The following is a 14896-nucleotide window of genomic DNA, read 5'->3' as shown; positions in this document are numbered from 1 at the left end:
AATGAAATAGAATTGGCTTAGTGCTTGGACAGTACACGTAGTTTGCAAATAACATTTGTTATTTACACCAATCATTTTATGATTTCAATTTAATTCTTGTTCGGGACAAAGATGGTAGCTGTTGGAATTGACTCTAACTAACGATTTGAACTAATATTCTAGCTTATACTACAAATGAACTGTACGGATCTTTCATGATCATTTCTGGTTAGAAACCTTCAGAATGAGTTGGTATCATTTAGTTGGCTGCAGTAGAGACACTCGGATCTCTTGTGTTATTCTATCCATTGATCAACTGCCCAAACCTAATGGTCCTAACTAGTAAGTTATTATATGTGAATTTAGATTGAGATTTGTGAACAAATTTGTATTATTGCAGATCAGTACCAAATTAAAAAGGAAGATAAGTCAATTTCTGTGCCATGCTTTGGACTTAGCTCCACTCTCAGTAGTAAATACTTTTACTTCACTCTTTGCTCTAATTTGAAATGGGAAAATGCAAATCATTTTAAAATTGCTTGAAATGCATCAAGAAAGGATTTAATTTAAAGCATCTTCTTCATACTTTCTGAGATTCAAAGGAAGAACGTTACCACAAGTCTCCTTAGAACGTATACGACGATGATTGAGCTTTTCAGTCGTATTTTTTCTTTATCATCAGGGTGCCAATTTTGTAAAAACTGCGCTTAGCAGACTACATTCATAATTTTAAATCCCATTGTTTGACGAAAAATTGACTAGATCCAACAGTCACAATTCTGTGGATCAAGATATTCCATGATTTACTTGTTTCCAGGATACGAGACAAGGATATATGATATATCAAGTAATATCAATATACAACAATAACAACATAGAATATCTCAATGGTATTCCAAGGATCTTTGACAAAGTCCATATTTGCCTTAGTTGTCTAGTTGAGAGATGGTAGCAATGCATCCACCATCACCACCATATCAATGCTTAATTAAGAATTTATGCCTGCTCTAAGTTTCATATTCTTATTGGTGTTTGAAATTTAAAAAATAGACAGCTGAAAAAGGAAAAAAGTAAATAAATAGAAAAAAGGAATGCAGAGATGTTAACGCCCACTGTTTGAGTAAGTCTTCTTTTTAATTAATCATGGAGTGAATGAGTGGTTTGATATGAATTCTTAGATATATTACTTAAAAAGTCTTAAATTCGAATCTTTCCTCAATTGTTAATAAAAGTGATCATTAAAACTTTTATCTAATCAGTAATTTCAAGATATCAGAGATTAATCGAAATATGCTTAAATTGGTCCGAGAGCATCTCATGAAAAAAAAAAAAAAAAAGTTCTCTTTTGGATATTCCAAGCCAATCCAAGGTCATTTATTGGATTTAGCACGTGTGACGGTGTGAGAAGCAACGTAACAGGCATTTGTCGTGGGTGTGTCGGAAGAATGTGGTGCCTAGCAAACCAAGCCCACTTATTGTTTGGTTTCTGCGGCATTATAGCCTGACACGTACGCTCAAATTCCATGTGCTCCCACCCACTAAAGTCTCTGATTCCCTGTTTCTGAATATCAATTTGGATTCTTTTTTTAATGAACTCCGTTTCTACATGGAAAAAAAAAACTCCGATGAGCGCAATTTAGGTAAAGGGTCATCCAATCTATTAATGGGGCCATGCGAAGCAAAATAAAGTTGTTAGCCATTGCAGACGATGAACAACACTTGTACACTTTCTTTGCTTCTAATCTATGAGTGCCGGAGTGATGATATCAAATTAAAAAAGAGAAAAAAATATGGGAAATAATTGTTACCTAAGTTATACAATTTTTTATGATGACTAAGAATGCACACCATGTGTCTGAGTAATTGACAACTGTTGTCTTGCTTCCATAAAAAGGTTAAGTGCGATCTGGGTTGATGGACTGATGGAAGGAGCTCAATTCTATTTCTACAAGCAAATAACCCCACTTCATTCTCATCCTCATTTCAATTATCTACTTAACAAGGTTAAACAGAATAGGCTGACTTTTTTTTTTTTGCCCTTTTTGGTCAGTGAAATAGACTACCTTCATATCCTTCATCCTTCCTTGAGTTCAATTCATTGGATCTTTACATTTTCTCTAATATTATTTAAGCTATCACTCTCAGAATTTTTTAATCCTGATTCTTCGCATGAAGGATGGAGTTCATAGCAACCACCAAGTCTAATGTACTGCACCGTCTTTTATTATTTTAAAATTTATAATATGACTTGTTAAATTGTAGATGTACCCCAAGGGAAACCCTTCCCTTCCGACCTGATTATGACATTCAATTTCTTCAGCTTTCTTGTGTTGGACATTTTTAAGCAATGAACAGTGAGTAAATTCATTTCATCAAGAGACAAAGAGCTTGACATGTGAAAACATATAATGAAAAAATGATATTTGAAAAAACTTCATTTGCTGAATGAAAACATCTGTTGCTTACATGGATAACAAAGCCAAAAAAATGTACGTGAAGAGCAGGATGTTGTTATTTGTGAAACTTTGACTAAAAATTGGAGAATCCTTATCCTCCTACTCTTCACCGATGGAAGTTAGGTGAGACTATGTACTACTCTGTCACTCTATGTCGACTTTTCCAAAGCAAACCCATTATGAAATTCTGATTCATCTTCTCCAATCAAGCAATAAAATTGGAGAAAATTGACCTGCGTGAGGAAGATATTTATTATACAATTGCACGCAACTGGCCTTTCCCTTCCCTCTAATAGGGCAACCAAATATGCACAAAACGACAAATTAAATATATGTATATAATATTTCAACGTTCTGTTTTAAGTAAGGGTGGGGTTGTCGGTTTTGTCACGGTTCTAGCTGGACCGACAAAATATTACTGGATAGGGGCTTTTATCTTAATTAGACCATTTGCAACCACAAAGGCTGTGTTTGTTTCAGTTTTGGGTATTCCCAACAAAATTAAACAGTAAAATACCTAAAAATTTAAATTTTTAGAAATATTATTCTTAATATTATTTAACTTTTTTTAAACTCCTTAAATTTGATAATTTAATTAAATATCCCTAAATATATTTTTTAAAATTATAAAAACACCCCAATAATCTACATTTACCAGATTCCGACCATCACCATCGAAAAATGGCCGATATCTGGTAGGATGGAGCACTACCAACTGAATCTGGCTTGTAGTGCGCCGATCTAGCCTTTTCCGACCAGATCCACGATGGATCTGGCCGGAAAAGGCCAGATCTTTGGCCGTAACACTCGGTCACGTGGTCAACGACGACCGTTTGTTGGCCGTCGTTGAGAGCAAATACGGCTAGATCTGACCGTATCTGACCGTAGATCTAGCCTTTTCCGACCAGATCCACCGTGGATCTGGCCGAAAAAGGCCATAGCGACGCATGAACGGCAAGATCCAACCGGTCATGCACCCATAAGGCGATTCCGGCCACCTCCGGTGGTGGTCGCCGGCTAGGGGTGTTTGAGGGTGGGTTAGAGGTATTTTTGTTAACTTTTAATGTTTTATTACAGGGGGTATTTTGTAAAAAAACAAACATAAAGGATATTTTATTGATTTATAAATTCTACATCGTAATACTCGCCAAATTCAACTTTTTTTTAACTTTTTTCAAAAAACTTTTCCCAAAACCCCCAAATTTTGAACCAAACGGAGCCAAACACTTTGGTGTAAGTTTCACGTAAAATTAAAATAATTTTTTTGGTATATTTCATTATTACATCTCACACCCATTTATCAAATATTACATTAAAGAAAATATTTCTTTTTCTTTCTATTAATAATCAATAATTAATCTATTTTATTAATTATTTTTATATATATTAATTAAATATTGAGAATAATATTTTTATTAAATAATAATTACTTTAAAATTTATACTACTATTTAATAAAATAAACATTATATTTAATATAGAAAAAAATTTAATATAAACTGCCACAAAAAAAAAAAAGACAACAACAGCACAAAAGTAAAATTTCATATTGATAGTAGTTTGATTTTCCGAATTAGTATATTCTTCTCACAAATGATTAATTAATGCATTTCGAAGAGCATGGTGAACATTTGTATCATTGATTTGCTTATGTCGAGCAAGAAAATTTTGAAATCGGACATTTTCATGTACGACAATTTCAATTTTGGGAATTGATGCTTCCATTTGATTCTCAATCAATGCATCAATATTACGATCATTTTTTAAATTATAAATATTAATATAAATAATAATCAAATTAACATAAATACAAATAACAAAAATAAGAAAATAAAATATATTTTATAGTATATGAACAATACCACACTAAATTGGTATAAGTGAACAGCGTCACGCCAAATTTGGTGTGATATTGTTCACTTATACCAATTTGGTGTAGTATTTGACGTTAGGTTGGAGCATGTTTTTTATACTAGGTGTTTTGGCGTTGGGTTGGAGATGCCCTTATATTTTAATTTTATAAATAAGTGTATAAAATTCATGGCAATTAGTGGATTATCTAATTGAATGTCAACGAAAATTCAGATTTTAATATAGTGGATGTAAAAGATGTTTTAACTTTTATGTTCTTTTACTTGGATCAACGCATGTTAAGGCACACTCTAGTGTTGTTTTGTAAAATTATTTCAAAGTCCTTATCAGTTCTTCACATTAATAACCAAAATGAAGTATAACTTGAGTTTACGCAATAGATATTATTAGATAAGATATATTTTATTTGTTTAATATCAGGGGATAATCCATGTTCAATAAGTCAAAATTGGAACATTCTGTGCTCAACTTTTGCAAAATTACGATCGTAATTGTTTTCAAACCCAACTTAACACTCAAACGTCTTATTCACAAATTGAAGTCAATGTATTTGGTGTTGACATAATAAATTTTGAAAATTTTGTAGAATGTCTTTCTGTAGCGAGGGTTAGGCGGCAGTCAAATGTACTATTTGTAAATTTAAACTTTTATTATAGCAGAAGTGTTTTAGTAAATCTCAAAGGTTAAAACTTATCTATATAGTTAAGTTAATTGTTATTTAATAAGCATATAAAGATATTATGTCTGAATGTTATTAAGTAAGGAATTATATATTTTTTATAATATTTAAAATATTTTTTTCATTTATTTTTTTTTTTTAAAATGGGAACATAAATTGGACTATCTCATTAATTTTAAAATAACACATTTTTCTTTTAAGTAATTTGACCCCATATCTTACAGTAATTATTAAAATATTTTGTTATCTGACAATTAAATAACATAATATCCAAATTCTAGGATAGATTAACCGAATAATCTTATATCATATCTAACCAAACGGCCCTAATGATGTTAACTGTTTATAAGTCACCTTTTTGAAAATGAACCCCATCTCACTTTATAAACTCAGTGGACTGTGTCAGTGGTCTGTAGACTCATTTTAAACACCAAAAACGAAATTATAGAAGTGGCGGCCAACAAATAGTCAGAAAGAGGGAAAAATAAAATATTAAACCCAACAAAGTAGGGGCATTTTCGACAAATAAAACCGGTTCTTATTCTTGTTGCCAACTGGACGCCATGGATTGTATCTCTGCTTTTGTCTAGTTGTATTATTGTCTTCACGTGCATGAATAAAGATGGAAACGGATAGACATCACAAACTTATAAAAGATTCTTTCTTTGACGAAATTATCCCTATCACCGTATCACGCCTCTCTATGCGTATAATAACACTGCCGGCGTACGTTTATCTCACTCAACCAACTACCACTACAGTCCAAAAGCACAGATCCAACGGCTCCTTAAACGCAACGTGGATGGGTATGATTTAACCATGTAGCAAAGGTTGAGTGGCTGGATGTCACATCATAGAGTCCTACCTCATCCTCATTGGTCCACGACTCAAAGCACAGTGACCCACTACGCATTACTAAATGAACAGAAATCCAATATCCATGTCTTAAAAGAGGAAAAAAATGGAAGAGACATAAGACACTTGGCGCATACACCAAGCCCTAACCCGCGAAGAAGAAGGAAGCAATCAACAAACGCAGCCAAAGGAGGTACCCGATAGCCCAAAAAGCCCTTGAAATAAATTAAAAAACTATAACACACAATAGCTATAACATAAAAGGTAATAAGCCTCCTCTTTCTCTCTGTCTCTAGCTTTCTATGTGATATGCTCTTAATTTCTTCTTTCTTCCATGTTATTGGCCAATTTGAATAACGAATCAGCTTTTAATGTTCATGCTTTGATCATCTTTTCTTTTTCTCAACTTCAATTTATGGTGGTTTGTAAATGTTTTTTCAACTTTTGGTTTGTTTTATGCTTTTAATTTTGGATTAAACGTTGCTGGAGTTAGATTTTTGATTTATTGGCTGATTTGAAGCTCAATTTCATCGTTGGTTTTTGTTCTTCATTATTAATTTGAAGTTAGAAAGATAAGAGTGTGTATTTTATCAGATTCACTTTGGTTGAAGTATCAGATTCTTAGCTTAAATCAACTTCTGACACTGCTTGATTTAGATATTTACCAAAATGGGGAGTAACATCAACTTCAAGAGCTTGGGTAATGAACCACCAAACGACGCCAGTAAGCTGCTAGCTGGGAATTTTCCGTTAACGCGTCAGCCCTCGATCTATTCATTAACATTTGATGAGCTTCAAAGCACAGTGGGTGGTAGTTTAGGTAAAGATTTTGGATCAATGAACATGGATGAATTGTTAAAGAATATATGGACCGCAGAAGAGACACAGAGCATGGTAGCTTCTTCTTGTGGCAACCAAGATGGTACTAATGGTTTACAAAGGCAAGGGTCGTTAACGTTGCCCAGAACTTTAAATCAAAAGACTGTTGATGAGGTATGGAAAGATATTTCTAAAGAGTATGTTGTGAAGGATGGAAGTGGCGGAGGTGGCAGTGGTGGTGTTCAAGGATCTAATAATATGCCACAAAGGCAACAGACTTTGGGGGAGATGACACTGGAGGAATTTTTGGTCAGAGCTGGGGTTGTTAGGGAAGATATGCAGTTGGGTGCTGCCGTCGGAAAGGTTAATAACAATGGCGGATTTTTTGGTGATTTACCACGGTCGAGTAATAATACTGGATTTGGGTTTCAGCAGATGGTTAAGGGTGCAAATTTGATGGGGAATCAAAATTTAGACAACGGTAATCAGATTACCATTCAGAATTCAAATTTGCCTTTGAATGTTAACGGGGCTAGATTGAATCAACACCCACTAGCTCAACAGCAGCAGCAGCAGCAGCAACAACACCCTCAAATATTTCCCAAACAGCCAACAGTGGCATATCAGATGCCTTTACAAAGTAGTCCAGGAATTAAGGGTGGTATTGTGGGCGTCGGTGATCAGACGATGACTGGCTCTTTGATTCACGGTGGTGCGCTTCAGGGTGCAGGGATGGGAATGGTTGGCTTGGGAGCTGGGCCAGTTGTTGGAACAGGGTCGCCTGCAAATCAGTTGTCTTCAGATGGAATTGGGAAGAGTAATGGGGATACATCTTCAGTTTCTCCTGTTCCTTACATGTTTAATGGAGGTTTACGGGGGAGGAAATTCAATGGGAATGTGGAGAAGGTTGTTGAGAGGAGGCAGAGGAGAATGATAAAAAATAGAGAGTCAGCTGCAAGGTCTCGGGCTCGCAAACAGGTGAATATTTGTCTAAATTTGTCATCTATTGCTTCTGACTTTAGTTATTCTGTGTCTGCTTCTGTTCTTTCTATGGTGGTATCATTTGCCTGCTTTTTTAGGTGTTAAATAGTCTAAGTAGCATGTGTAAATAAATTTCTCCAATATTTAATATGTGAAAGAATTTTGTTTTGCTGTCACGCAAACAATCTGAAGATTTTCACCATTCTTAAAATCATCCTGGTTATGTAATTGCTGATAAATCCTCCCTATAGTATGCATTGAGTTGCTTCTGAAGAGGATATCTAGTGTCAGGTGAAACTCAATTTTTGATAGTACTACCACCTTAGATTGAGAAGCTTTTCCCTATGTTTATAGATACAATTTCAGTACCAAAATAGCCAGATAACAAAACTTGTGATATTTGAGTTTCTTTGCCGTTGTCACTAGCTGTGAAGTGAAACAAGCTATTGTGTAATATTCTTAATGAGGAAAAAAACGGTGATAAAAAAGTGATGCCAAAAACTTAAAAAGGAAATGAAAGTTATTGTCGATTAATCAATTTTGGTAGTCATTAACCATCTCCTTTTATCATTTATGTTCTTGCTGCATCCTAAACTTCATGAAAGATTATGCGGCAGAATGGTAATCTGATAGCGACCTGACATGACAAGGGATGAAAGATTATGAGAAGTCAAGGTCTTGGGAAATTATAAGGATCCAGTTTGTTACAAGGTAATGAAAAGTTGTTTAAGGAACGTAACATTCAATAGTAGTTGTATAATGCCAACGCCAATAGAAGGATGATTAACATCAATACCTTTGACCTTAATACTATACTGAATAGAACATGATAAAGCGGGCATGGAAATAGTTCTACCGTGTGAAAATGATTTGTTTTCTTATGATGTTTATGGGCAAATGTCAGATACTTTCTTATTATCTCTGTTGGAATTGTGCCAGGCATATACTATGGAATTAGAAGCAGAAGTTGCAAAGTTAAAGGAGGAGAACCAAGAACTGCGGAAGAAACAAGTATATTTTGTTGTTTTACATATGTGCAAGCACACACACACAAAAAGTAATGGCATTGTTAATTGATATTGATGTTCTATTTCTCACTCAATATAATTTGGTTGCTGCAGGCAGAAATCATGGAAATGCAGAAAAATCAGGTAAATGACTTCACCTGTTTAGAAGTTTTGGTTGGTTGTTCAAAACAGATCAGTCTAATGCTCTCGGATATATATATATATATATATATATATATATATATATATATTGGTCCCACTCCACAAAACAGTAGTCTAGTAAGAACCATAGCCTATATTTTTCATCTTATGCATAGTAATAGTTTAGGACACATTTATGAGTCATATACCATTCACGGTACCTGAATATTTTGGGTTTCCTAGAAATTTAGAACAAATTAATTGGCTTGTTTTTCACTCTCTGGTTCCATTGAATATATATACACCAAATAGGTTAGGAGGAAGTTTTGCTATCAAAGAACTTTCATCTGTACCTTTAATATAGGATTTGTCGTTACCTTAATCAATGTCAACCATATTTCTGTATGGTGCAATTCATTTGTTATAATAGGTTTAGTTTTGGGATAAATTTTAAAGGTTAAATCTTCTCAGACTCACATTTTTCTGCAGTTCAACAGATTTATTTCATCAGTTTTCTTTTGGTTATTTTAGAATTAGAGTTTGGTTCATAGAAGTATGATGCAAGAAGGCGCTATTATTTCACACAAGAGAAGTAGATTTGCACACAAACATAAAAAGATTTGTCTCTGGCCCTCTCTCATTAAGTTTTTGTTGAAGTTTAAAATGTTTTTTGATGGTATGACAGGTGTTGGAGATGATGAATGCACAACAGGGAGCAAAGAAACGGTGCTTGAGACGGACACAGACTGGTCCATGGTAAAGTGAGGGGCGGGATTATGGAGCTTGAAATTATGTATGGTTGTAGCTGTACATATTTGAGGCAAACTTGTATTGAGCTGTAGATTAAAGAGATGAAAATTTTAGTCTGCTGTAGATTAGGTCTTCCAGTATCTATTATATATGTATCCGCTTCTATCTGAATATCATGATTAGGTAGGTGAAAGAGAGCAAAGGTATGAGCAGGTTGTGAGCTACCATTCATATATATATTTCAGAGTGTTGGGCTTCCTATAAATTATTTTACTCGGTAGCAGTTTTCTGTAGTACACCATATTCTATTTGTGTTGAAACAGAAACAAGACCTCATTGTTTTAATAAAACTGCCAATGATTTCTCTATCTACGCAACTTCGTCAGTGTATTAGTCATGAGTCATATTAATTTAACGCCGGAAACCCAGACACTGCTCAGGCTCTCCGTAAACGGCTCGAAATATACAGTTAGCATTAAGGCTTTGCATGGGCTTACTGTTACATGAATAAATTGTTGTTTTGGTAGCTTTTTAAAGTTTAACTATAAACACATACCAAGTCTACATATGGGTTGAACATACAATTTTAGTAGCTTAGCTAATGAACGGTTAGAAGAATTAACTAAATTTAAACAGCTCTTTTATTTTTTGTGCGAAACAAAACATATGTACTTTCACCATATTTTACATCGAGTGTGTAAAAAGGGGCGTCAAACTGCATTACTTAAAGCAAATAGATGAGAGGAATTGCTCCATTGACTTGCAATTTGAAACTATATAAATCAGTTGCATGTGCCAGGACATAGCTCGGTGAAATGCAAATATTACAGGCCACGACCCCAGTAGCATACTATCACAGAATCGACAGATTCAGCATCATAAATGCGGGCAAGCAATTAACCACAACCAACAATAATCCAAAAAAAAATTTGGCCCCGCCTCCAAGATCTAGAATAATACATAATTATAGCTTTCTAAGCTGGATAATTGACATTATTTCATTAAGGAGATAATACGGAGCAAAATATCAAATTAGTGGCCCAAATTACAACAGTGCATGCACCTCTATGTTTTAAGACAGTGAACATCATGCGAATAATTTACTCTGCAATTCCACGTATTCAGGCCTGAAACCGAAACAAACCCTTCAAGAATCATATGAAGTGATGGGCATTAAAGTGTATATCCACTACTTAAAAAGGGTGAAGAAGCTCAAATTTTGTTTAACAAGGACCATTTCTCATCCCAGCCATGACAGACAGAAAGATAACTGCAGTCCCAAACAGTAAAGCTAGTATGGATAGCCAGGAGTGCATTCCATGTCCTTCCAGGATATCATTTTCCTCCTGTCCCTTCCTCTAAAAGATCTGGCAAGAAGCCTACCATTGACAGGTTTACACAAACCAACATCAACAACAGAAGTACTCTTCCTCTTCTCAGATGGAGATGCCTCATCCAAGCAATAGTCAAACAACATAGCTAGACAACGAACTTGATGAGCTAAGATATAGTTTTCTTGATCTGGTGATAACATCTTTACAGTATGAAGATTAACCTATACGATGCAAAAAGAGAAAGTGAGATTGTAGCCAACTTTCACTTGGTTGATAAAAAAGATAGATGCAAGAACTAAGATGGTGCAAGCACAAAAGTAGATCATGATAGTAACGTAGAAAAGGGACCATCAAGATATAAAACTTTCAATGCCAGAAAGCATCAAAAACCTTGATGTAAACCATTGGATCGAAGTGCTGTTACTAAAAGCTGCTCTTTGTCTAATTTAAGAATATGACCACATGGTAGTGTAATCATCGTTTATGGGACCAGTAACATATTGAAATAACTTTGTAATTCATCATTCAAACACTCCACTATGTACTGAATTCCGTGGTGATAGCTTTTCCTAAGACACTAATGACTTACCTCGCCTTCCATGGCACGAAGTTCATTAAACCACTCATGACCATCGCTGTCACTTTGATCTTCTCCAAGAATCGTGTCAAGACTCAGAGCAAAAAGGGGAGGCCTTAGAGGATACTCCATGCTGATCATGATCTGCCGTATAGAAAAACCTAATTTTAAGTTCAAAACTCAACGATTGAACAAAATACAACAAAAAAACCCCAATTTACCAACCTTAGCTTCTAACTTCACAATCTTCTCATTTCCACCCATTTTTCGGGCTAAAATAAGACAAAATTCCCTGACCCCACAATCCACCCATGACTTTTTGGTCATCTCATAGCTGTGACTAGAAGCAACATTTTCTGCATCTACATCAATTTGTGCAGGGTCTTCCATGTCACTATCGGTATCAAGCAACAACTCTGAATCATCATGTTTTTTGAAACTCTGTGCTCTTGCCTTACTAATAGGGGTGCTCTTCGATATTAAAGCCAGCTGCCTGGAATGGATTAAACCAGATCCTCTAGATGGTGTAAGTTTGACATCATTTTCGACAGATGCAACTGGAACTAAAGATGGCAGCTCTCCATCTTCCCTAGCAGTCTCTAGCTCTTCTTTTGAAGCAGAAGGTCTTCCATCCAAATTAACATCTATAGGTTCCTGAATATGTTGTGTATCAATGGTTGGCAAAGATGAAGCCGAATTAGAAGCAGACCCTACAGGTGACCAACCATGCAAACTGCATAGCGGGGTATGCAAAGCCCACGGAACACTTTCAAAATTCAAAGCAGGCCATTTAAGCTTCATAAGTGAATCAAGCTGTTCCCTGTAAGCCAATAAAAGAAATCCAAATTTTCAACATAAAGCTTATTCTACTGCAAGGATGACAAGACACTAAGAGCACAACAACATAAGACTGAAAAAGGTTCTCCCAAGTAACCACAAACACACAAATTATAAACACACAGAAACTGTCTATAGAAAAGAAGGAAAAAGTCTGAGTATTAGACACTTCATATCATTAAGGATCCGAAAACAGTCCTAGACAAGAGAATAAACTTTTGAGCCAACATTCAGATTCGAACAGATGACAGTATCTGTCTCCTATTGATTTCTAGCCTTCATCATACAAACTCCAATTATACAGAACAGTGACTCACACAAGAGCCAGCTGAGCCTTTCTTCGAGAGCGAATTCTTTGCACAACCGTTTGTACTCTATTCTGCTGGCGATACAGCGCTAGGCCAGATATAACAGCATCACTTTTAGCAGTCTCACTACTTGGAGTTTCGCAGCTAGCAAGCAATGGCGAGACCTCAGGTAAGAAATCAATTCCGGCCAAATGCTGGGCCCATTTATATGGACGTGAAGTTCTTCTTTCATCAAACACAAGAGTGTCACCAACAAAGAGTTTGGCTGACTGCAAAATATATTACAGGAAAATCCAACAATGAAACAACATGAAACAAGATGGAAATTTAGCTCATGGATAGATGGACAAGACGTATAAGGCATATGAATAGAACATCCATACCTGGTGAGGAAGCTCGAGACCAGTGTCCCCAGGAAAGAGATTGCACAAGATATCTTTCTCAGGTCCTTCATGTGACCCTTCTATGCCAACACATAAAAGATTTAATTTCAACAAGTACTCAAACTTCAGAGTAATGAGTTTTGCAGACTTGGGATTGGAAATCTCGTCATCATTTATCTGAAGGATGATTTTGAGTGGATGAACTTGATATATTCCTGCCTGGTCAACATTCTCTTTACTTGGAACTCTCCTAGGTCGTTTTCTCCTTCTCTGTCCATCATCGTCATCATCGGGTACATCATCCTCGAACTTGGAGTTTTCAACATTGGTAGATATGCCTGGGTCATTCCACTAACACTATTAAAACCTTTTTGTTAAGAACAAAATCACATAAGTCGATTTCAAAACATGGCACAGATTAAAACTATCCAGATACCAAAGAAAGTCAAAGGACTTAATTAGATCAGCCATTTGACATTGGGGTTCCTTCAAGTTTCAAATTAGTAGCAACTTGAATCTTTCAGAACTATCTTTTTAAAACTGATAACAAGATTGAAATATAGGTCAGTTTAATCAATTCAAAAATACTTGATGTAAATTGATTGTTAAGCTCAGCAGCACCACTGAAACCAGTACGATTATACCCATTTATAATCTGTATTCAACAGCAACAAGCCATTTGAAACATCATTGAATTTATTCAAACAGCTGGAAAGTAATAATTAACACTCATTAGTCATTACCAGTGTCCTTAACAGCTTGCTGGCGAGCAAATGCTTGAGCATCTTTAAAACTTCCTACTATCTCTATATCAATATTTTCAGCAAATGCTTCCTTTTGTGCCACAAACTGAGAGTAAATCACATAGAGAGGCGGTGGAAGTAACTCAGCTAATTGGTGCTGCTTCATTTTCTTCGTATGCAAAACCCCTAATTGGGTTTGCACTGGTAAGGATGCTTTCTTAAGGGACTTGAGATGTGAAGGTAGACTTGACAAGAATTTCTTCCTGTTTGCAATAGTCTCGAGCAAACTTTTCTTATGCTGCTCTAATTTCTCATGAAGTTTGCACAGTTCCTTCCGCTGATACAGTTAGTATGATACTTGTTAGTACTAAAATCTTAATCCTGTAAACATCAAGAACTGATTTTCTTCATATAAATGAATTATTTTCGTCAAGTTCCAAACGTTAAAGTTACCTGATGCAACTCGTAATTGAGCCTTTTAAGCATAAGATCGTGTGAGCTGTCATTAGAAAGTTTGGAGCTTTTAATCTTCTCAGGGGCATCACGATAAAACTCTTCCTCAGGCACGAGTTCAATATCAGGATATTTTGACTTAAAATCCTTACAAGCCTTAATTGCTTTAACATAGTGACTCTTCTCATACATCAAATTATGCAGCTGTAGAGTCCTGAAATCCACCGGCGCCTTCGCACGTTCTGTCTCCGCTTTCACACGGTCTTCTTCTACCAATATAGTACGATTCGCCTAAAAGAAACCCTAAATAAAGTTATAATAATTATTTCAAAAATAATTAAAAGCGAAACCCTAAGAGTGAAAGAGAGAGTTAAATGTAACCTGACGAAGAGTAACGAAATGGATAAACATTTGAGTTACGAGTTCCCTTAGCTGTGCTTTTGGTTTGTTCTCCTTTTTAACGGCAAGCATCTCGGTGACGATTTCTTCAATCGAGGATTTGCTCTCTCTCAGCATTTTGTAAGCCGATTTCTCTAACTTGCGCGGTGAGGATGTTAACTGTGCATCTCCTCCGTTACCGTCTATCACCATCCCTTCCTCCTCTATTTCGCCGTCCTCCATTGTCTCCACTCTCTCTCACAGTCTCACTCCTTCCCTGTCTCACTGTTTTGCCTGCCTTCTGCCTGTTAAATGCATGCAACGGACAGAAACGGTGTCGTTTTA

At 35.6% G+C, this 14896-nt stretch overlaps 2 protein-coding genes across 4 annotated transcripts; one reads left to right on the top strand and one right to left on the bottom strand.

Annotated features, from left to right (window-relative positions):
* The first annotated feature begins 5946 nt into the window (after positions 1 to 5946).
* LOC116125588 (ABSCISIC ACID-INSENSITIVE 5-like protein 5) lies at positions 5947 to 9893 on the top strand. Of its 3 annotated transcripts, none has more exons than XR_004127362.1 (6): positions 5947 to 6104; positions 6498 to 7637; positions 8258 to 8351; positions 8580 to 8651; positions 8762 to 8791; positions 9474 to 9513. XR_004127362.1 is itself a non-coding variant. In XM_031411292.1 (5 exons), exons 2-5 carry the CDS (start codon positions 6510 to 6512, stop codon positions 9546 to 9548), a joined length of 1305 nt encoding a protein of 434 aa, XP_031267152.1. In that variant the 5' UTR covers positions 5947 to 6104; positions 6498 to 6509; the 3' UTR covers positions 9549 to 9893. The 3 variants fall into 3 exon arrangements, 1 of the variants encoding a protein (XP_031267152.1); XR_004127361.1 differs by having other exon boundaries at positions 8246 to 8351; positions 9474 to 9506; XM_031411292.1 differs by lacking the exon at positions 8258 to 8351 and having other exon boundaries at positions 9474 to 9893.
* Positions 9894 to 10518: 625 nt separating this feature from the next.
* LOC116125684 (THO complex subunit 5B) lies at positions 10519 to 14848 on the bottom strand. The gene is made up of 8 exons (XM_031411411.1): positions 14555 to 14848; positions 14174 to 14464; positions 13721 to 14057; positions 12978 to 13315; positions 12604 to 12863; positions 11675 to 12269; positions 11462 to 11593; positions 10519 to 11093 (listed from the first exon to the last, which is right to left on the bottom strand). Exons 1-8 carry the CDS (start codon positions 14792 to 14794, stop codon positions 10830 to 10832), a joined length of 2457 nt encoding a protein of 818 aa, XP_031267271.1. The 5' UTR covers positions 14795 to 14848; the 3' UTR covers positions 10519 to 10829.
* Positions 14849 to 14896: the final 48 nt, after the last annotated feature.

Source organism: Pistacia vera, unplaced genomic scaffold, assembly GCF_008641045.1.
Source record: "Pistacia vera cultivar Batoury unplaced genomic scaffold, PisVer_v2 Contig169, whole genome shotgun sequence".
Taxonomy (NCBI): domain Eukaryota; kingdom Viridiplantae; phylum Streptophyta; class Magnoliopsida; order Sapindales; family Anacardiaceae; genus Pistacia; species Pistacia vera.
This window is presented reverse-complemented; position numbering and strand designations above follow the sequence as displayed.

What these genes read in the sequence shown, in the direction of transcription:
- LOC116125588 (XM_031411292.1), top strand. Translation starts at nt 6,510, where the DNA reads ATGGGGAGTAACATCAACTTCAAGAGCTTGGGTAATGAACCACCAAAC. An exon ending in GGTCTCGGGCTCGCAAACAG is followed by an intron (nt 7,638 to 8,579) that starts GTGAATATTTGT and finishes GAATTGTGCCAG; the next exon opens with GCATATACTATGGAATTAGA. An exon ending in TGGAAATGCAGAAAAATCAG is followed by an intron (nt 8,792 to 9,473) that starts GTAAATGACTTC and finishes ATGGTATGACAG; the next exon opens with GTGTTGGAGATGATGAATGC.
- LOC116125684 (XM_031411411.1), bottom strand. Translation starts at nt 14,794, where the DNA reads ATGGAGGACGGCGAAATAGAGGAGGAAGGGATGGTGATAGACGGTAAC. An exon ending in ATTTCGTTACTCTTCGTCAG is followed by an intron (nt 14,465 to 14,554) that starts GTTACATTTAAC and finishes GGTTTCTTTTAG; the next exon opens with GCGAATCGTACTATATTGGT. An exon ending in AAGGCTCAGCTGGCTCTTGT is followed by an intron (nt 12,270 to 12,603) that starts GTGAGTCACTGT and finishes ATTGGCTTACAG; the next exon opens with GGAACAGCTTGATTCACTTA.